Genomic DNA, 22,877 nt, shown 5'->3' on the forward strand with positions numbered 1-22,877 from the left:
GCTTAACATTGTAAGTTGCTTTGGAAAAAGTGTCAGCTAAATGAATAAATGTAACTTTTTTTTGCGTAATATTGTACACCACACAGTTGCATGTTATGTTACTCATGGAAAATGGAGCTGTTCCAGTTCTCATTAGTGTCCTTCTCCAAGGAATATTTCACTGTGTTGTCATTTACCACTCAGGCATCCAGCTTTGACACCTGAAATCTTGACTCTGAGTGAATAGGCTCATTTCATGAAAGCAGGTACCAATGTTCACTACAACCAGGACTGGTCAGTATTTGATGTAGATTTGATGCCCAGTTCTTCAGACCTCCACTAAGCATATTTTAAGGTGTTTAAACTGCTGTTTTTACAAGTCTGATGCAAGTTTACTGCAACAACAAAGCTTGTATTGTGGTCGATGACTTTGTGTGTCTGGTTGAAACTCAAAACTGTTGTTTGGTCCAGTGTAACATCTGCAAAGTAAATGCACAAAAGATTGCATGATGTCAGAGACCACCAATTAACAATAAAGAACCAAGATTAGGTAATTTCTTTCCTCACAAATCACCAGTGCGGAGTGTGACGTACAATTAATGCAACGTCCAGTTTTCCGGTCTCCCTCTGGCCTGAATTTGTCACTGGACACGGACAGCTATGAGTCTTTTTCACGCGTCGCATTTAGTCCAAGCAGGAGGGCAGCGCTGCTGTGGTGCAGTCCAGTGTTTTTCCTCTTCGTCGGTCCAAAACACGACGGTGACTCCTACCAGCGGAGTGTGTGCGCTGCCTCTTGAGTAAAGTGCCAGTAGAATGAGGAGTCCAGTTTGCAGCAGCCCTCTAAAGAGTGCGCAGGCAGGGGAGGAGGACTCTGGCAAGGGGTGGAGCCTGGAGCTCGGCTCTGAGGTTCCTGAACACGGCCTCCTGGTATTTAACCACCACACCCAGGAGAGATCTCATAGCTTGGGCTATTCTGTGCAGCATCTGAGTTCTGTCCACGAAGGTAAGGCTCTTACCTGATCTTTCTGGGGTTCTCTTTGAATGCAGCCTCTGCCTCTAGGAAACTCCTCGACCTGCACTTGTCACAAGATGTGGGTTGTTTCTTGTTGGGAAGTTGGCTTCAGTACAGACTGCCCTCAGACAAGTAAGGCAACCTGGTAAGCCACTACTGGACGTAACGTTTGTCACTTGCAGTCTCTTCCCCGAGTTCTTCTGCAAGATCTGTGTACATAGTAAACTGCTGGCGTCTGTTCCGTTTATTCATTTAACAGCTGGAATATTTATAAGAACAAGTATGACTAAGTCGAGGTGGGGGAGGGGGAGCTGGGTAAATTCTTTCCCATCCTGCTTTCGGTATGCTAATTGTACACCGAGCAAACTTTTCCACATTGTTGCATTTCTACTGTATTCTTTTAGTGTCTCTGAATTTTTTTTTTTTTTTTAATTTTTTATTTAAATTTAAAAAAAAAAATCCTGTGACACACCCTTCGGTCTCCTCCAGAATATTTTTTTCTTGGGTGTGTCTGGGGCAGGAAACTCAACCTTTGGCACCACTCATTACTTTAAAGACTAGATAAACTTTGCAGTTGTTTCTTATCAGAGTTTAAGTACTGTGAATTCCTCAAACTCATTCCCATTTTTGTATTTTTTTTTTTTTTTTTTTTTTTTTTTTTAACTTGCACGTCACGCCTCATGAATGACTAAAAACTTCCGAGCCCAATGGCCATATCTGTGGTGCGTTCGGCTCCAACGTACACCCGTAATTGTGTCTGTGCAAGACACGCAGTCAATTTTGTGCTACGTTGTGCTTTATTGCAAACGTGGGTATTTACTCTGCTTTCCTTCTCATTAGCGAGATCGTTAGGGTTTAGGTACATTCTTACCCAAAAATGCAGTAAATGTAGCTCTGTGACTCTCGGCCTCCTGGATGCGGTTGAGAAGGAGACCGAGCGGAATTACTGAAGGTACAGCAACGCTTGTGCGAGGTTTTGGAAACGGTTCAAAAATACGCGTCCTCCCGCTGATCCGATTAAACTTTTAAATCTGAACTGGTTGCAGGAAGGTCAAGATGGCACTGGTGTCTGAGTTCTTGGGCCAGCTTACCCTCAATCTGGGTGGGGTAAGTACTGCGCGTGTGGTACGACCCAGGCAGGTGCTGTACGCAGCACTGCGCTCACAGCGTGCTACGGTGCGCTCTCTGCTGTATTTCCTATATTTTCGAACGGTGGCTTTTTCTCCTGCCAGCCAAACCGTTAAGTCAGCGATTTTAATTTGCTCAACTGCTGCCATGTGTGCATCATTCCGTTTTCTTCTCCTGAACCTTCAGAGCAGCGAGCCCAAATACCCGACCGTGGTGCCTTTTCCTGACTTTGACCCTGACAAGGATGCTGCCAGAATAGAGACTGCTATCAAAACTAAGGGTAAGAATGTTGGCAGCCACAGAATGGGAAGGGACACGCCCTTGGCCACCCTTACCGCATTCCGTTCCAAAGAAAATACAAATCTAAGCATGTATAAACACACTGAGCTGAAGTACTGACCGAACAGGAATCCTGCTGTCATCTGATAAGGAACGCAAGACATGATGATAAATAGGCAGGTATTCTTTTCCTCTCAGACGTTTTCCGTGGAACGGTGGAGTGATGAAAATGAGAACACTGCTTATGAGTCACTTCCTGGCTGCAGCATTAAATTCTGAGAGCGGAGGGAGTGGTGGCCAGGCAATACTGCGGTACAGGCCTGGCCTTTGTCCTCATGTACCCCTTGCTGCGCCGCTACAGATAAATGCAGGAAACCTGAAATGCGGTTTTACGTATCGATCACACGATCCTCATTTCTGCTGAGCTACTTAGTCAAGATGACCTTTTTGTTAGGCTCTACCGATTTAATCGAAACCAATCACGTAATTGATTACACGAGTAGAACCGGCAGATTGCTCTCTACGGTTTAACTGCGATAGCCGGTTTCCGTACACCAAAGCAACGTAAACTCCCCGAGTTATTTGTGCCGCGCAAGTCAGATTTGTAAAAAATGACGGGTTTTTCTCAGGGGTGGATGAGCAGACCATCGTTGACATTTTGACCAAACGCAGCTATCCCCAGCGCCGTGAAATCGCCTTTGCCTATGAAAAACGAGTCAAGAAGGTGAGGGGAGATCACACCGATCTATCTTTTTCCCACAATGTCTTATTACTGGTGCGAGGATCTTGTTTTTAGCAGGATCATACTTTATGTATGTGCTGTGTTTGCAGGACATGATCAGCGCTCTGAAGGGGGCGCTGTCCGGCTCCCTGGAATCTGTGATTCTGGGGCTAATGAAGAGCACGGCCCAGTTCGACGCCACGGAGATCAGGGCTTCCATGAAGGTGAGGATTGCAGGGCATCGCACACCCGAGCCCCCCCCCCAGGCTCGCCCCCATGTCGGCCCACCTCCGTAAAACCACGTTCTGTGCGCCTCTCCTTGCAAGTGTCGCATCGGCCCTGATCGTACCTTCAGGTTTGGTCTGGTGCCTTGGAGCTTTTAAAATTCTGCATCAGTTCGGCATATTTCCCACTTAGCTTCTCTTTTAAATAATTCCTCCTGTTTCAGCTGGCTTCACATTTCTTACAATATCACCGTCGTTCTTGCAATACAAGTCCTAAAACCGTTATGAGGAAAAATGCGCCATCATTTCACACCTTTGCTCTGGAACAGTTCTGACTTTCCTCTAGCATGCAGTGAGGTTCATTCTTTATTGTGCTCCTGCTCCAGCTTCTTACTCACATCACTGCACAGCCTACACAGCTGCAAGAGCACGTGACGGAAACAGAGCAACGTAAAAACGCGTCTCATGTTTCAAAACCACATTAAACTGTGATGCTTTATCCTAAGAACAATGTCCGACAGTTGCTGTAATCCAGTAAGCAATCTAATGGGGGAATGGGTAGAAAACCATTACTAACAATTAATTTCACTTCGTTTGTGCACAGCAGCCGTCCCTGCAGTGCTCTTCTGGGGTCTTAATGCAGAAAAATGTTAAAAACGTAGAAACGCATGGAACGGAGGAGAGAACACTAAACTCTGGACAACACCTCTGCTGGTCCACACTCATGGGGCCCCTACCTTATCTGGCCATAGCGGCACTGAACAGTTAGGAAATGTAGTGTTGTATAAGCTAACGCGGTCATCCGGATACATATATAGATAGAAACATTATTGATCGCCAGGGAAACTGCGCCTTGTCGGCTCAGCAAGCATCGCAACGTAGTGGAAACGCCGAGGGCAAACAGGTGCTTCCCCATTTACGTTCGGCTGACACTTTCACCAAAGCGACTTACAGTTGTTAACACGTTATTTATACATGTCAGAAATGTCATACCGGAGGAATTTAGGGCCAGTACCTTGCTCAAGAGTGTTACCACTGAAGGTGGGATTTGAACCTGTGACCTTTGGGTGCTATGGCCACAGTGATAACTGCTCCGTTTAGATAGTGTACTACTGCTGTTTTTTACTGAGCCAACACATGACCTACAGAGTCGAGGTTATCGCAGTACTGTCGTACCTCCGAGCACAAGCATCAGTAAGCGGGCGCGCACACGCGGTCCGAAGCCGCTTGTCCCAGGCGGGGTCGCGGGGAGCCGGAGCCTAACCCAGGGCACAAGGCTGGAGAGGGAGGGGACACATCCAGAACAGGACGCCAGTCCATCGCAAGGCACCCCAAGCGGGACTCGAACCCCAGACCCACCAGAAAGCAGGCGTAGGCCAAACCCGCTGCGCCACCGCACCCCCTCACACAGTAACAGTTTTGGGCAAAATACAGGACTGCAGTTAAGATCCTGCCTGTGTGGGGCCATGGGAGGGATGTGAGCTGGATGAGGTTTGAAAAGAATAAGCCTCTCTGTTTCTGGTGGAATTGCTGCTGGCTGTTCTCAGTGAGATTCTGGGGTGGGGAAGGAGGCAGCTTTGGAGGGGCAGTTCCACTGGTCAGAAGCACAAGGCCTTGAGGTCCCGCCTTAAGGTAACTGTGCTTCTCAGCCATTGGCTGCTTGGTAGATCAATGAAGCAGCAGCAGCTCTGATTGGTTGTCACTTAAAGAAGGGAGAAGGTGGGTGGGGCTTGAAGATCTGGCCAGTTGGAAAAGCAGCTGGACTACAGTTGTCTGCCTGAGTAGGAATCACATGGTTCACGGGGGGGGGGTCAGAACAACCAGAATGGTGTCAATGAAATGACCAGGAGGTAATGGCTCTGAGACGCTGGACAGGAGTTACATGTCAATAAAGAAATGTCAGGTGGAGGTACAGATACAGACTGCACCTCTCGGAGTGCAGTCGCAGGTCAACGCCGCTGGTTTTTGCGTAGGAACGTTGGTCAGATTTCGCTATCTAAACATGCTGCTCTTTTGCAGCAGCGTAAACATTGATTTCTACACACAAATTATTTATAGCTCATGGTAATGGCTCATGTATAGTTTATGGTTAATAAGACACAAACTAGCCAGTTTAGTTCAGCTAGATGCTAAAAGCTTGTTGCTTGGACAACAGACAGATTGTGCTGTTATGTCACAATAAAGAACATCTGGCCTGTCCCACCCCCAGAATAACTTAGTAACTATGGTAATTAATGGAGAATACAGTTGTTGGTGAAACCCTGTCATCACTTGTGGTAGGAAACACTAGCATTTCTGTTTGACTAAAGAAGTAAACACACACACTTGACAGATGGTATTTTGTGAACGAGGGGGTCATGCGATGCTCTGCTGCCCTCTGGTGGTCGGTAACTATAAGCGTTTTTCTAAAGGACATCAGATGGGAAAAAAAGAATATTTATACACTTTTTCTTCACGATTCCTATCTGGCCTTAATGATGTCTGTTTCATTCTGTATATCAAGCAGAATTGTAAAATAGGTATAGGCCAGACTTTGTCTTTGATTGTCCGCTTTTGCATTATCCATGCATTTCGGATGCTGGCCGGTAATTGTCCGCTTCCATCCGTGGTGATAAACAGTAATTCTATGGATAATAAGTTCTTCTTACCATTAAATTCCCAAGTTAAAATATTAGCTCCTCTGGGTATGGCTTTTATTTTCAAACTTTCAACTTTTTCTCTTGTGCAGAACCAGATTCCTCCTGGAGAAACTGAACATTTTCGTGCAGAGCACCACTCAGCTCTGACAACAGCAGCTGAGCAGATACACTTAAATCTTTAATGCATTAAAATCACTCCCGTTGCCAGTTATTTCTCAAAATTTTTATATTCCTGGTAGCTTAAAAGACATCTTTTACCTGCCCCTGGTGTAAAGTCAAATCGCATTTCTCTGCAGGGTTTGGGAACAGATGAAGAAACCCTGATTGAAATGGTGTGTTCCCGCAGTAATGACGAATTGATGGAAATCAAAAAGGTCTACAAGGAGTGTGAGTGAGAGCATCGGCACTGCGTCTGCATGCTGCGCGTGTCTTTCCGCTGTAGCACACTGGCTCTCTCTCATCCGCAATGCCTTTCTTGGTTCGTCAGTGTTTAAGAAAGATCTGGCGAAGGACGTGGCCGGGGACACCTCGGGGAACTTTGCGAAGCTGCTGCTGGCCCTGGTCGAGGTACGCTCAGAGCTCCGCTCGTCCACAACCGAGAGATGAGCTTTCCGTGTGGACTGTGGCCCGGGTTGATGTTACGTTATGTTAATTAATCTTCCTGCTTCTCTCAACAGACCAAAAGGGATGAACCCAGCAGTGTTGTGGACTATGAAAAGATTGACCAGGATGCCAGAGTAAGCGTACACCCTTGTTTTGAGTCCGAGACGCATTTCACGCAACGTACTTGTCCGAAGTCAAAATACTGGCGCTATTGAAACATGGAGCAACACACTGTTCCTTTAAGTATTTTGTTATGCCCTTTGAGTTGCTCTATGTTTGCTGTCTTGCCCGCAGGCCTTGTATGAGGCTGGCGTGAAGAGGAAAGGAACAGATGTGGCCACCTGGATCTCCATCATGTCAGAGAGGAGTGTCCCCCACCTGCAGAAAGGTACTCCGCGTATCATGACATTTCGCAAAACTTTACACTGTGCAAAAAACTAATTGTGTGTGTGTGTGTGTGTGTGTGTGTGTGTGTGTGTGTGTGTGTGTGTGTATTTGCCCAGTTGGAAATTGGAGCAAGGGTAATTTTACTCTTGTGCTGTCGCTGACCGTAGTTGAAAACCACTCATCTGTACATTGTTCCTTTCCAGTTTTTGAAAGGTACAAGAGCTACAGCCCCTATGACATGAAGGAGAGCATCAGAAAAGAAGTGAAAGGAGACCTGGAGAAGTCTTTTCTCACACTGGGTACTGAAATCATATTTCACTTGTTTAGTCCCCTGTGATCGGCAGCACCCTCTGTTTCCGCCCACCGTCACCGCAGCGCATCGCAGCTAACTGAGGACGTGGGGTGGCTTTCACTTTGTAACTCGCCTCTCGACGCTGTGCGACACCGTGCAATCAGCCCACATCTTTCTGTGCCCCCCAAAGCGCTCCAGCTCCATGACCATGGGCGGCGTGAGCGGGCTGCCGCGCCCAGGGGCCTCCTGCCGTCCCCAGATCCCAGTTCTGCTCTGCTAGCAGTTGATTCATTTCTTATTAAACATAATTGCAAGCTGTTTTGAGAAAAACAACATTTGATTTCAAGAGATGCCCCAAAGAAAGGGTGGCCTTGTGCCCAGGAACCAGAGGCAGCCTCCTAACCAGGAACACTGATGGAGTCCCAGGGAAAGAGCCAAAGAAAATAGAAGGCAGCAAGAGTGGGTTATTCAAATGCGCCCTTTCTTTCTCCTTGCAGTGGAGTGCTTTGAAAACAAACAGCTGTACTTCGCAAGCCGGCTATCCGATGCCATGAAGGTAATTAATTCCAGAAAGAGTAATACTTTCTCTAATTCTACAATATTTTATCTGCAGCGTTTATTTTTCTGCATACAGACGTCGGTAGTACAAAATACATTATTCAAGTGCTAGATGTACTTCCGAAAAATATACCTTAGGGTGGCAGCGATAGATGGGTTTCATGAATATTATTTGACAGTCGCAAAAGGATTAACATAAATTTGCAGCAGAAAGTGAGGCAAGTCAAACTTCCTAGTGCTTGGTCACCGCGGTAAAGGGGCAGCGTGAAAGAGCCCGACGTGTTCGAACCCCACTGCTGCAATCTGACACGTTTGTCTCGCTGCTGATCAGAGCAAAGGCGCCAAGGAGAAGGTGGTGACCAGGATCATGGTGTCTCGCTGTGAAGTTGACCTCATGAAGATCCGCTCTGAGTTCAAGAAGCAAACGGGCAAGTCGCTGTACCAGACCATCGCGGTAAGTGTGACCATCGCCGTTAAGGCCACCTCGAGCTTTATCGTTTCGCCCTTCTCCTGCCTTGAGCGCTGCCTTTCGTTGCATGGGTGGGATGAGATTGAGAGGAAGGTTCTGGAAAAGCCTTCTTTTCTAAACACCTGCAATTGTCCATTGCCAGGAGCACACCAAGGGAGACTACCAGAGGGCCCTGCTGAGTCTCTGCGGGGGAGATGACTAGATCACACCTGTGGTGTTCCTCCGTGGGCAGATGCTCACAAGTGTGTGTCCTCTCCTCTGCTACTGCTGAGGGCAACCGGCGACACACATGAGCGCTCGCTGTGGCCTTATCTCCATATCTCCCTGTAGACACAACAGTATTACAGCTTTTACTGTGTTTCAGAGCTTCCCCCAGATTATCCCAACACTAAGATTCTGAATACTGGTAACTGGTATTTGTCATTTTTTGCCTGGTAAATACAATTACCGTATGAAATGCCACTCTTGGTTGGTGTTGTTATTGTGAAACCCCTCACCGGTTCAGGAGTCTTTAACATGCAGTCAACGCCGCTGTTGCGCTGAACGGACCGCACGTGATTCTCCACTTGGCCACTAGAGGGCGCTGCAGTGAAAGAATTAAGTGGCAGCCAAAGATTGTGGCCTAAAACCATCGGCAACCTGCTGTGGTTCTACTTTGATGTTCGGAGCTTTTTAAATATACAAAGTGCAGTCAGACGTGTTCATTTTAAACCCCTAACCATTTCAAAAATATCTAAACACTAACTTCATTGACATTTCTCATGTTTAAATTTTTCATACCTTGTCAGGTTATTTGTGAGTCTTGGAGAAAGTTTCAAAAACAGGAAACCGTGATTGTTTATTCTGTTCGTTTGAGATTTACTGGTCATGAATCAGTGTATACCACAGTGAAAACGGGAGTTAGTTACGAAACATCTAAACTGTAGTTTTGCATATTTTTGCAATGTCTTTTGCAGAAATGGTAAACTTTAAAACAACCCTAAACCTACACTGATTTCTGTATGTTCGTAATACATTTTTAGGTGACTACCGGCCTTTTAATCTCTGCATACATGCTTAAACCAGCTGTCTGACAGGAAAATTTCCATTTAATTTCCAAAAAGTAAACAGCTGCATAAATTAAAGAGAGCGAAACAAAAGACTTCTCTACTCCGCACAACATGAAAGCTGCACTTTTCCTCAACTACCTCCTTCAAGTGGAGGCTTTATTTAGATTTTTTAATCGTTAGTGTGTTTTGCTTTGTTTGTTTGGCACTAATTTTTTTAATTAAAAATGTTAATTTAACCTCCAGCTACACTCATTTGCATACTACCAAACAGCTTCTATATATTTCTGCTGTTTAGTTTGCGGTCTCTCAGGATGAGGGATCTGCCATAGCGATGACAAGGCTCTTCCTCACAGAGCAGCGGAGGAAGAAACTCAATGGCTTTTTTGGAAGTAAAGCTGCCTATGCAACAGCCTACACACACACACGCACACGCACGCACGCACACGTAAGGCAGTGTGTGCTCTGCAGATCGGTCTCAGCCGCAAAGAAATTTCCTCGCTTTTGCAGCTGTGTAATTATTTTTTAACCGAGTCCAGTCTTTATACACCCATCTGAGATCACCTGATCTTCAAACAAAGGCACCTGCGCAGCTCTGGAAACGAGCGACACACCAATGTCAGACGCGAGCCGCTCGGCTGGTTAGCGGGAAGGTGGAAGGGCGAAAATATCTCCCGCAAGTGCGGCGAAGGACACGCTGGCTCGTTCTTTGGGGGACCGTGGCGAACATAAACAAGCTCTTTGTGACACGCGGAGCCTAATGTCACCACGTCCTTCCCTTTTCTGCCCACGCGGCAGCCTTGAAGCCTTTTCGTCGGGCCTCATATTATCCACATTAAATATATGACAGGAGTTGCAAATCCGAACCCCAGAATGCAGCAGTTTCTTTAATGTATGTGTATTCCTGCAAAAACTCCTTCAGAGTTTATAAGCCCCCAAATTTATTATCATTAAGCAATAATATTGATGAGAACATTACCCCTTTGTGGTGTTTTATGTTTATTGGCTATAAAAGATAAAATATAGTGTAAAGGAAGGTAAAATAGTATTTTGTAAAGCTAGGATTACGATTTATGCCTGGATCCATTGACAGATTAATCTGTGGGTCATAAAGAGAAGAGTACCTGCCATATTTTAACTTTTATGTGGATGTACAACATGCTATGCTGTCACAGAGCTGCCCTTTGGGACATCCACCAGATCCTCAGCAACTTTCTCCCAGCTCAAATGATGCCATTTATTGTTGCAAACACTGGCAATTAATTTTGCTGGTATCGTTGTTACTCACTGAATGCACATGTACACGCAAAGGAGGAAATGCCCCATAAATAGGGTGCGCAAAGGCAAATGAATGAGATCTCTAAGAGTTTTTCATTACGTCCACTATTCAGAAAAGGCTTCTGAAAAGAGTGCTTTTTCTTTTTCTTGTACAAAAGGAATCACTGTAATATTTTTGTTTCCTGGTTCAAACAGATGCAGCCTTCCAAAGGTCATGTTCTTAATGCAACACTTGTGCGAACAGCACTAGAAAACATATTTTTTTGGATTCTTCGTTATACATTTACAATGAGTCTGCTAATAACATCAATATTTTTTGTGTCCGGAAGCTGTAAATTCACCTTTCTTCACGTGCGTGGGTTTAGCACAAAATTACTACAGTAAACGCCTCCGAAATCAGCACCATTGTAGTCACTATAACTGCATTCAGTACAATATTGCAACTATTGTTCTACACACTCAGTCACTTTGCACGGACAAAACGGAAATGTACAAGAGAGTAATAAAGAAATACATCAGGTTTACAATACGCAGTGCGCACGTGACACCTTTCATTCCTAATTTTAAGCAGTATTATGACAGAAAAAAGTTGATAGTGTGTCCAGGGGAGCCACTGAGCCTTTAACATGAGCAAAAATATGAAATGGGTGAGAAACTGAGATTTGTGTTTCTGCGCAGAGGACGCTGGCAGAAATGAACGCGAGGTGATACAGGCCTGCTGTGTTTGGCCGTAACCCCGCTCCAGAATTAAGGGCACCTGAGAGCGGGTCGGTGGAGGGTGCCGGGCCCCTCGCCGTCCGTCCGCTAACAGCGCTGCCTAGCAGCTCTCAGCAGCCGCTTCCGCGAACAAAGCAAGGCGAAAGTCAGTCAGAGTTCCCGGCACCTCCCGCCTGCGCGCTCGAGCCCGTGTCGGGACGCGGGAAGCACGAGCTGCGCTGTCCCAGTTATGCGGGGAGCTGGGTGTGGCCCCGGGCAAGACGCAGCCAAATTAAAATTTGAAAGCACAGCTGTTGAGCGGCACACGGCTCGGCTGAAGCTACAGCTGCACGCTGGACGGGCGGCCGCGGCGTTGTTGCCCACCTCAACGGGGGGAGGGGCTACTGGCCGCCGTCTTCTCACATTTCCACCAAAGGAGCGTTTCGCTCTAGATGGCCGTGAAGGTGCTCGACATAGCCCGCACCCCGGTGTGTGTCGCAGGCACGCTGGAAGACGCTGATCCCAGAGGCTAAGCTAGAGGACTCCCCTCCCCCCTCCGCCGTAGAGCCGAGGACCCGGGCAGCTTTGGGAACCAGGTCTCTTCCAACCTTTCTGCTGTTTCTCTTCGATCGGGGATTCTCGACCCACCGTTAAGCGAAGGGGAATAAACTGCAGCTCATTATAATTACTGAGCACGCTGTATATAATAAATAAGACCCACTTCCCCAGCCGCAACCAGGGCCGCCATCTTTCTGCACCCCTAGGCATGTTGGCAGCGCACTGAAGGGGAGCTCATCTTAACAACTCTTGTTATCGAGCTTTTTGAAAGCAGTAAGAGAATTTCCTGCCTTTGTTGTTGTCAAGGCCATCTCCTTTTATGAAGAAGCTTAGAGAGAAACAACAGAAAAAGACAGATCACTTGCGTGCTCACTGAGTTTCCACTCTTCCGTCTTTGTAGTGACTTGATGGAAACCAGCTGAAAAATAGCACAATAGTACAAACTTTCCGTTTTTGTTTCCATCAACGGAGACAGCGGCGCATTAAAAAAAAAAAAATGCAAAGTTCTGAAACTTTACTCAAACAGTATATTGTTAGCTATTCTTTGAGAATGTCTGCTGTGTTTAAATTTAGTGAGATATTTTATGAACCACCACGAATCTGAGCGGATATTTAAGTAATAGTGGTTGTGCTGGGTAATACCCTACTAGACGAAAGTAGTTTGCATCTCTTAACGGCACAGCGGATTGAAACTCTTTCCCTAAAGCACCGTCTGTGGGGAAAAACAACTGTGGACAGAACCTCAGTACAAGGTTATGTTTCTGCATTTGTAGTCTGCACTTTTAAAAAATATATTCTCATACTGTGATCCATACTGATAGTTGGTTAAACAGTTTTCTCTGTGTATTTCTGAACAGTAACAATATCGGACAGAATTTAGGGCGCTCATTACATCACCTGCGCTGATGCTCCAATGTCGCAGTTTGCAAAGCAGCGCAAAGCAACGTGAAATTGTGTATGATGCTTTATTAATAGCAGTCTTCGCCTCAATGGGAGAAAATGGCCTTTGTGGGGATGCTGGGAGGGACCCCGTGGCCCCACAATACACAGAAGCACACGTACACTGAGACCGGTGCATTCTACCACATCAGCAGCATTGGCACCTCGGGGCTCAGCTCTGGGCTGACACACTGTGTGCTTGGAAACGGCACCTGTCCCCTCTGGATGTGTGTTGGCTGGGGGTACAGAGAGGCCCTGTAACACCCCCCCACCCCACACACTCATTAACCACCAAGGAGCAGCGTCCTCCTCTCCACTCCTTGTGCGTCCAACGAGACAAGGTGCTCTCATGGGCCCCACTGACAGCCAGGCTGCAGGACGAAATAACACATTTATAGAGAAAAGAGCGAAAACACCAGTCACTGGCAACCTCTGGAGCGAGGGGAGCAATAATTCACTCAGTTAATGCCATGAAAAAACGAGCTTGTCGCGATAACGGAGGGCCTGCGACATGGGCCGCCCCAGCGGATGTGGTGGGAACGCTAAGGCCGTGGCCTCCTGACCCCGCTGGTGGCTCTCCGGCAACAGGCATGATTTACTGCACGGCTTCATGTCATCGCGTGGTTTCGCACAAGAGCGCAAAGAGAGCCCCGCGCTTCGCGGGCACAGCTCAGCTCCGAGCGCCGGCGCTCACATTAAAGCCGCCGTGTCGGCGCACGGAGGCGGAAGGGCTGCCCTCCACCTTTTCCCCACTAATATTAACCCGGCTCATCGACGGGCACGTGGGGAAACAAAAGTTTTATTCAGTTACAAAAGTAGTTGACTAAGCGAGGCAGGAACAATACTCCTGGGTCGCAGAGCCTTTGCGATGCGTGACAGGTTGACGGAGGGAAGGGGCGTGTCCTTAAAGAGCGAGCGCTTCCTGGCAACAGTCAAACTGACGGCCGTTCAAGTCTTCCGCCTCCTGGAGGTGCGCCCTGCCGACTTCGGCGCACCGCTTCCGTACGGCGCCTAATTGACAGTGTCTGGGAGCGTGCGCTGGAACGGCGGCGGGAAGTGGGCGGGGACACGTGGCGCCAAGCCAACGTGCTAATCATGATTGCCTGTGAAGTGGCTCTAATCATCTGTTCGCGGCTGCACCAGCTCTCTGCTTGTTTGTACAAGCCAGTGGCTCAGCACGCGCCGCGTATACGCCTTATTTGTAATCGTAATTTTCTGGGAACGGGTTAAGGCAAACATTACGGGAGGTTGCATGTTAATGTCTGGATCCTCACCATCACTTGCGCGCTTTCTTCAAGAGGCCTGATTTGCTCACTGCGATCCCATGACAAGACGTCGATGCGAATGTGTGACGAGTGTGTCGGCGGCGGCAGTCTCAACTTAGCAGCAGGCAGTGAATCATGTAACGGTTACCAGATGAAATTATGTGACTATAATACAGAAGAATGTGTAGTTGGGGAGAGCAGTGCAGCGGCAGGTGATGCATCAGTTCAGAACCCGAATTTGCTCGGGCATCTGCGCGCACAAGTGCTTTCACTAAAATGCCATTTTTCCTTTATAATATGGCTGTATCAGTTAATTGTATGAGTTTATTTAGCCAAGTCCCTGCAGAGAAACATTTATCTATTTACCTGATGCTTTTCTCCAAAGCGACTGACAACATTAAGTTACTTACCCTTTTATACAGCTGGGTAATTTTAGGGTTAGTACCTTGTTCAAGGAAGCTACAGCTGGAGGTGGGATTTGAACCTACAACTTTGGGGTCCAAAGGCAGTAGCTCTAACCACTGCTTTTACTATCAATTTACTGCATAGTCAGAGAAAACACCTGAACATGACATGAACAAATAATAGTATCCAATACATTGTGACAAGACAATATTTCCACATAACTTTGTTTCCATATAATGCTGTCTATAATTTCCATATAACATACAGAATGACATTACAGCCAATCATGTAGGTTCCACAGTTACATCGCCGACAATTTTTCATGTAAGAACCGAACAGGCTATATTTTTGATGGGGCAAATAACAAAATGTGCTGCCTGCACCCCATCAAACAATGAATTTGACGGAGTCACACTGCACCTTGCCAAAATGTTTGACAATTTGGTTTTTACTTTGTCTTTCCCAATCCAGCTGAAATTGTGAGTAAAAGATTTTACAGAAATGTTGAACACAGTTCTCTTACAAGAATGGATTTCTGTGCACATTATGTAGTGATGAAATGGTATTTTTCATAGCCCTTGAAAAATGCACCTCATTCAAACAACAGCTGTAAAATATGATCACATAACCCACCTTCTGCAGAAAGACTGAGCTTCATTATCACAGTGAATGGATAAAAAATCAATTCTGAAGGCTGTCCTGCACACACCCCAGTCTCACTATTTAACATTGAACTTGTGACCTTTCAGAACAGACGCTGTGGTTTAAAACAGGTCTAATCCATGATAGTCACGGTGCCTTAATCCCGTTTTAGGAGACCTGCTTGTTGCACTTCCTCCCTCGCTCACTGCCTGCATTTCAGACACAAACCTCCTAACCTTCATGCAAGAGATCCAAATCAGCTCACCAGACACTCGAACATGAACCAAATGTCAGCCACAAGGCATGGAGAAATAAGTAGACACATTATTAATTAGACCACGAACACCTCTTCCTATTTCACATGGTGTTGTATAGAATTCAGTGTCTATCTATGAGAGATCATTTATTTTCAGAGCAGAATGCAACACGCAGAACTCAATTAACTTATTGACTTATCTGAAAACAATATTACCAATGATGACGATTTAATGCACTCATTGTATTTTTTCCTCTGAGATGTACATCACATTGGAGAAAAGCATCAGCTAAATTAATAAATGTAAATGTAATATTACAATGTGAACAGGGGTAAACTGCTGCATTTACAATAATGAACAAGTTAGAAAAGAAATACATTATAATATTAAACATTTTCTGGGGTTTACTACTTGCTGTAGGAACGATTAGAACTGCCCCCTTCTACTTAAAGGACACAGATTGAAATCCCACCTCCTACTGTACCACTATTGACCAACGGGTCCTGAATTGCTCCAATAAACATTACCCACCTATATAAATATGTGAATTATTCCTTCAGAGAAAACTATCAGCTAATTAAATAAATGTAAATGAACCTGCTGTCTTTAAGCATCACTACAGTTAAATTCCCCAACAGTTGCATTCAGTTGAATGAAAATTTAATTTCTGAATAGTTCTTTATTATAAACTTGAAATGGTCAGGTACATATTTATGTTTTACTGTTACAGAAAAAAAAAAGGCACCACTTTCAACAGTTATTTTGAAAAAAATCCTACACGGAGCTTACTTCTTTCGTTAAATTATGGAAGGAAAAAACATCTCTATAGCTGATAACACGTTTCCCTGGTGACATTTCACCTTTGGAGATTTTCTATTCTCTCTGATCGTTCATTGTTGGTTCATGTTAATTAACCCCAAGGCACTGAAGAGAGTTAACGACTTTCAAGAGGGAAACTAGGAGGAGGAGAGGAAGATGCCCTTGTTTTCTTGTTTTTGCGGCGACTGCTTTTCCCACTTTATGTACCAGTTGTGCTCCTGTTGTCAAAGCAGAGTTGGAGACATGAGCAGCGGGTTTGGCGTTTGAACCCACGGAGCCGATGCTTCCTGGCCTTGCGAGCGCCCCTCCCCCTCCAGGCTCCCCCTCCCGGCCATCCTGACCGCAGAGTCCGGCCTCCCTCCGGTGGCCTTGGATATGGAAATGAGTGCCGGAGCAGCACTTGAAATGATGCTCGTAGCCTACAGCTCCCACACTAAAAAGAAGTAGATTTGTTTCTTTTTCTCTTTTTTGTGTTTGGCTGCTAGGGAAATGGTCTCTTCTCCTCTTGCTTGACAACACAAAGCAAATTTAAAAAGTGCCACTGGCGGCCAGCAGAATTATGTTGCCTGAACCCAAAAGAGTAAGATGTTCCTATGCAATTATTTTGTTAACCAGTTCACTGCTTCTTCCTCCCCTCTGCTGGGTGCTGGAGCGAGGCAGCTTATGGGAAACTTCCGCTGCGAGACCCCTGCGTGCCGTCTGCCTTGCCTCACACGCCTCCCTCGCGCTCATTAAAATACTGCACAGCACACGGCAAGACGGCGAGGTACCTAGGCACTTAGAAATAAACCGAAACACACCGACACACTGCTTTCTCGCCTTATGTTTCACTCTTAACTAAAGTACACAGCTATTAAGTGCTAGAATTATAATTAGTCTCTGAGAAGAGAAGAGAGCAAATTCCCCTCTAGGATAAGTCTGGTGGAGAGGCTTTGATGAAAGCTACGCCCAGGGAAACATAGGCTTGAGTTACATATTTCCACTGACTGCCTACCACAGAGCCAAACTTTGCTCTCCGAAGTTGCGCTACAGCAAACAGGAGGAAGACAGAGGGTTGTGTCGAGGACCCATGGAGGACAAGCAGAGATCGGCGAAGCTGCGGAATGTCGGTGGTCAACAGATAGTCAGTGTGAGTGAAGAGCACACCACTCAAGTGTGGACCAAGAGAACTGGGGGCACTGGCGATAACTCGGAAATTGCTTTTTTAAAGCGTCACACTGGTATCGCGGTCACTTGGTCGAGACGGCACATTCCAGTTTATGCTCACGAAAAACAGGGGTGCGCTAACACATTACCTCTGTGTTGCACCGTTACAACATCAACGGTCCGAGATCTTGCATCCTGTTCCTAACAACATTCCCTCGTTACCTAAAGCTCAAAGCCATCAAATATAGATGCACGCAAAAAAAAAGTGCTGATCAGAGGCCAGTAGAACATTTCCTGTGCGCGAGGAAATGTAGGCAGATTTTAACACGGCCCCTGTAAAAACGGCAGCAACAGGGTTTCGGCGCATGCTATTAGGAATAACATTTGTTTTGTTTTCTTTCCTAAAGCAGTATGCACAGCTTAAATGCTTTACCTGTCAGCATAATAAATGGAGCCACTGGATTTGAAAAAGAGTGCTAATTAGTCACATGATCATAGAGTACGCTTACAGAAGTAGACCCCCTCTACCAACACACACACTTAATATTCACTCTCCTTTTCCAAATATTCCCTTCACCCAACCCATCTGACTCACATACCCACTTATCCACTTACTCTGTTTGTGATTATCTTTGCCTACAGGGACTTTGCTAATAAAAACCCACACTTAAACACTGTGGAAGGTAGCACAGATTAAACAAGTCATTGTTCATATCATATTTTGCAAATGTAAACAATTTGCATTACATAAATTACAATACTGTGTCTTGGGGTGATAAGAGATCACTGGTGGGATCATTTAAATTCTTCAGCTCCAGGTACCATAATGAAGAACGTAGAATGACGTCCCGTTAAACGCACGACCACAATACAAATTTGGTAGCTCTGAACATTTAAAATGAATAGTTTTTTTCCTTAGAAAATTATTTTCTGTAGAAACTGGTATCTGTGCAATAAAGGATAATCTGGAGCAAAAGCACTAAAATACATCACATATCATATCGTTGGTATAAACCTGGTTGCTGTAATGGACCAGAGAATTACACATTTTAAGACCATGAATATATGAGATTGGATTCATAACTTTGGTTGGTGACACCACTGGGTGTCACTTCCACAGAATACTGAATGAGGGCTGGATACAGTAAGGAAGCGAATAACACACACAGATATATATATGTGTGTCTGTGTATGTGTGTGTGTATATATATATATATATATATATAAAAGAAGCATTAAAATGCAGTTTTAGAGTGCAGAGTAGCATCAGTTGTCTGTCATGGCATTGTGTGTCTCTCTCTCTTTCTCTCTCTTTCTAAAGCAATGCAAATGAGCCTCTAAACCAGGAAGCCAAGACCCGGCATTTTAAAAATTTCATTTGTGCCCGCCTACTGTGTTCCCCTTGTTTAATCACGCCATTCCTTTTCTTCCACATTGTGTGCTCTTGTTCTCGGGAATATGCAAACTTCATCAGCCGTGCCTCGCTTTCAAGTTGCGCTTGGCTTTTTGTCGGAGAGCAGCGAATCAGGTACATTTAGAGGGCGCCCGAGGGGGAGAGTTGGTGCGGAGAAGGCTCTGCTGGTAATCTGGGCTGACAATCTCCTGATGCCAGCCCTTCATTATAAATATTTTTAAAGGGCTGCACCTCTCTGGGCCTGGGTAGGACTGCCGATATCAAAAAAGGCCCTTTGATATCTGCTCCTCAACAGTTAAGCTTGTCGTCGTGACAGCGCCGTTGACAGCTCTCCTTCATCTGGTTGTCTTTTTTTTTTTTTTTCTGTGGGAAGTTTCTCTACAATTAGCATAAATATTTAATCTTTCAGCCTGAGCTCGGGTGTTTCTGCAGAGGGAGCAACTGGGGGCAATTCGCTCAGCTGTTAGGATTCCAACAAATGTCACTGTGATGTACAATCGAAAAGCTGCTCTGTCTTTGTAAAGTGTACTTTTCCCTACATCCTACATTCCAGTACTGTAGCGCTCCCTTTTACCGCCAAAAATTAGGTTGTCACGAGCCACAGGGACAGTACCCGTATGAGCCTGAGGAGGCGCCAGTCGGCGCCATTACTAGTAGTAGCACTAGTAGCCCAGACTCGTGCGCATGTCCTCAATCTGGTGGTTAGTACGGTATAAAAGGAGCAGGCGGCCATGGGTAGATCGTGGATTCTTAATCGGCGTTTCATTGTGCTCTCTTGGCGATACGTAGTTACCTGTTTCCCCACTTTTGTTCCATAGGTGTTTATGTTCCGGTCCCGAGCGCCCGTCCTCTCTACTCCCGCCTTTCGTGCTCCAGTCCTGGTCCCGCGTTCCAGTCCGGTGTTTCGTCACACCTCCGCGTTCGACTCCTACTCGCAGATTCGTGTTTCACTTTTCACCTTTGTGAGAATACGCTGTGTGTGTCGCCTCCTTGTCCCACGATCATCGTTTCACCTCTACGCTGTACTTTACCGTTTGCACTGTGCACTTATAAATACACTCTGCACGTGGGCTCATTATACTCTTCGGACGTTACAGCGAGCAACGCGCGTCCGTGTCGGACTGTGTGTTGGTTGAGCAACCAGCACTTGTCTTCCTGATATAATTACTAATATTATATTCCGAATATCATCATTGTCTTCTCATAACGTAAGATGGTGATATGGGCCAGAATCAGCTCCCAAAATTTTAGTCAGTAATTAGGATATGACCCACAAGAATAACTGAAAGAGATATGAATAATCTGAGAATAGAATATAATCAGTTCATTATGTACATTATATCTGTAAATTAAGATTTCTAATATTTTCTTAATGCTTCAGGATTTCAGAAAAGATCTATCACCAAGATGAAATGATATGCCGGTGCTGGCCCATTTCAGAGTCTGCTTAAAGCTCCAGGCTTTAAGAAAAGGCGAAATTAAAAATATACTTGCATCTTATTTCAAAGGATTTAAAAATCCTCACTGGTTTTCAGATTTGTGGAGGAGAATATTACTTTAGGATAGGAAACACATCATTAAAATTAAAAATGAAAAAATAAAGTGAATTTTGGCTTGCCTTTGGCTACTCAGCAGCTTCAAAAAAAGCTACAGGACCACATCTGCTATGATCAAACCAGCAGTACTTCTCCCTATGTAATTCTCTTCAGTGGTTTTAATTTGTTTACCCTATTAACACATTTAAATGTGGCATAAGCATTAAACACAACAGCAAGGAAACCACAAAATCAACAGAAATTCTCATTTACTTATGTCATGTTGTAACATGGGTTGCAGGAGCAGCGCACCTTTACACCCACCTTCATGCTCTGATCTTGCCCGGTCATGGACTGGTAGTGCTGGTTCCATCAAAAGCTTTTTGTCTCCATGTCTCCCAGTGGAGAGAGCACTGGCTGGCTGGGGGTAATAATACATTACAATTCTTTGCAAAGCCTCTGGTCTCACGAATAGGTCTATGAGGTAATTACCAGATTTTTATTTCTTTCTTTCTGTTTTTTCACTCCCTCTATGTTAATCCTCCATCAACAGTGTGAAGTTCAGAAAGCATAAGAATTGCTGCTGTCAGGTTTCGTGACTTTCAGGCCTGCAATTAGCCATTACCGCCGGTACCTTATGGATAATGGAACAAGGTGTTCTTTTTAATGATAAACAAAATTACTCCAAGAACCCATAAAGATCACTCGAGCCTGTGCTTCTTTTATCCTTGCACAGTAGGCAGAACATATGTTATGCAAAGTGCAGCCAAGGTTCCTGAGTGCAGCCTGCCTACCTATATAACTTGAGGGCATGATCGACAATTCAGTATCTACCCATTTGCACTTTCAGCAACGTTGAAAACTATGTAGAACCGCGGTCACTGTCCTTTTTCTTTCACAGCTCAGTCACTTTCATCAGCCAAGTTCTGTACGCATTACCATATTGTGTCTTTGTATTAGCATACCACTGGTTTATATTACCTTTTAATGAAGAGGCACACGAACCCACCAAAGTAAAGCTGTATGTGCATGGAGGAGAGGATAATAAATAATTCTGGAACTTGTCACAACATGAAAAAAATAAAAATAAACTGAAATAGAATTAAATATTGATAGAATTAAAAATGACAAAAAATCCAGTATTCTATCCTTTAGTAAACAACATTCTGCAGCATACTCTTGATAATACCGGTTCATCTGTTTATTTTCATTTATACAGACCTTACAACAAATCAAAACAAAATAAAGATATTTTAAGATCTTTTGTTAAAGACGACTAGCGAGATGTTTTGTTGCAGAAAAATAGCTGGCAGGAATGTTGCTCCGCTCTTGCACTTGGTTAGAACACACGTTTCAAGTCTCCAGAAATCGACTGCAGTGCTGTTTGCAGAGAACCAAAACCATTTTTGAAGAAGGAAAGTCTTTGTAATTGAATGTAAATGGGAGCAGAGGTGTCTGAATATATATTGTTTAACGTGTTTAGGTAGCGGTAGAAAATTATTTGAAAAGCATTCAGTCAGTATCAGAAGTACTAGAAAATCCCTTTAATTACAGAAACCTGCCAATCAGCTTTTGGTTTTCAGTCTGCTTATTTATACTGTTCCGTGCATCTAACGAAGCTTGTGTTTCAAACAGTGTTACTGGCTTTCTCCGAGTAACAGAACTGTCGAACAAAACTACATGGGAGCCTTTTACCCAGCAGTTTGAACTTCATCTCAGAAAGCTCAAAAAGCAAATACAGTCGAACGATTTCATTGCCATATGCTATCTTAGAAATGTCACCCCGTTTCACATTGGTTTTGGTTATGTACTGTGTGCAGTGCATATTGCTCTATGTTATTATGAGGACAAATTAAATTTCCTTTAGGTCTCCAAAGACACCCTTCAGCCCGGTTCCATGTTATATTACTGAAGGGAGCAGAAAGGATTTGAAGCTGCTATGAATGTGGCAAATGCAGTCATCTTACTGCCTTATTAAAGGAAACATCAGGTGGATCTGATCAATTCTGGATGGCCCATCCTTTAATATTTCTCTGTGCTTCATGGTCTTAGGTCAAGCAAGTGAGTTATTATTGCAGTCTAAGAATATGCAAATTGAAATACTCTGAAGGTGTATGTTTTTTGATGGAAGAATACAAATCACCCGAGACATGACACTTTTTTAATTTTGCTGATGAATGTAATGGTTCTGAAAAGAGAAGGATTGATGACAGTGCAAGTCCCTGCTTGCATTAGGAAACCCTATTGCCCTTCCACTGCAAGACCAGCGTTTCACAGAGATGACCCTCACTGAACAGTGGAGATCCTCACTGTCTGAGTCTTTACAATATGTGTCTCGAGCTCTCACAAAGCAATATGGGATCACTACTGGAGAAACATACCGCAAGTGCAGCTTGAGGAACATGCGGACATATTAAAGGTCACACCCACAATGGTGCGTGCTGTCCTTTTATGCTGTCCTGAGGAACAAAAAAAATACTATTGTATTGAATTGTTTTTTCATTCTTTTCTTCTCTCTCCAAAACACTAAATCATTTTAGGTAGAAGGAAAATTGCTGATTACATTTTGTATACTCACTATCAGTA

General features: G+C 44.8%; 1 protein-coding gene across 2 annotated transcripts; it reads left to right on the top strand.

The window, feature by feature from the left end:
- Positions 1-901: 901 nt before the first annotated feature.
- LOC108941211 (annexin A2-like) lies at positions 902-8,753 on the top strand. 2 transcript variants are annotated; one of them, XM_018763887.2, is made up of 13 exons: positions 902-982; positions 2,038-2,098; positions 2,306-2,399; positions 3,028-3,122; positions 3,230-3,343; positions 6,279-6,369; positions 6,470-6,549; positions 6,660-6,719; positions 6,880-6,973; positions 7,176-7,271; positions 7,762-7,820; positions 8,154-8,276; positions 8,434-8,753. In XM_018763887.2, the coding sequence occupies exons 2-13, from the start codon at positions 2,048-2,050 to the stop codon at positions 8,491-8,493; spliced, it is 1,017 nt and encodes a 338-aa protein (XP_018619403.1). In that variant the 5' UTR covers positions 902-982; positions 2,038-2,047; the 3' UTR covers positions 8,494-8,753. The 2 variants fall into 2 exon arrangements, with proteins under 2 accessions (XP_018619403.1, XP_018619402.1); XM_018763886.2 differs by lacking the exon at positions 902-982 and adding an exon at positions 1,022-1,136.
- Positions 8,754-22,877: the final 14,124 nt, after the last annotated feature.

The sequence above is a fragment of the Scleropages formosus genome, chromosome 11 (genome assembly GCF_900964775.1).
Source record: "Scleropages formosus chromosome 11, fSclFor1.1, whole genome shotgun sequence".
Taxonomy (NCBI): domain Eukaryota; kingdom Metazoa; phylum Chordata; class Actinopteri; order Osteoglossiformes; family Osteoglossidae; genus Scleropages; species Scleropages formosus.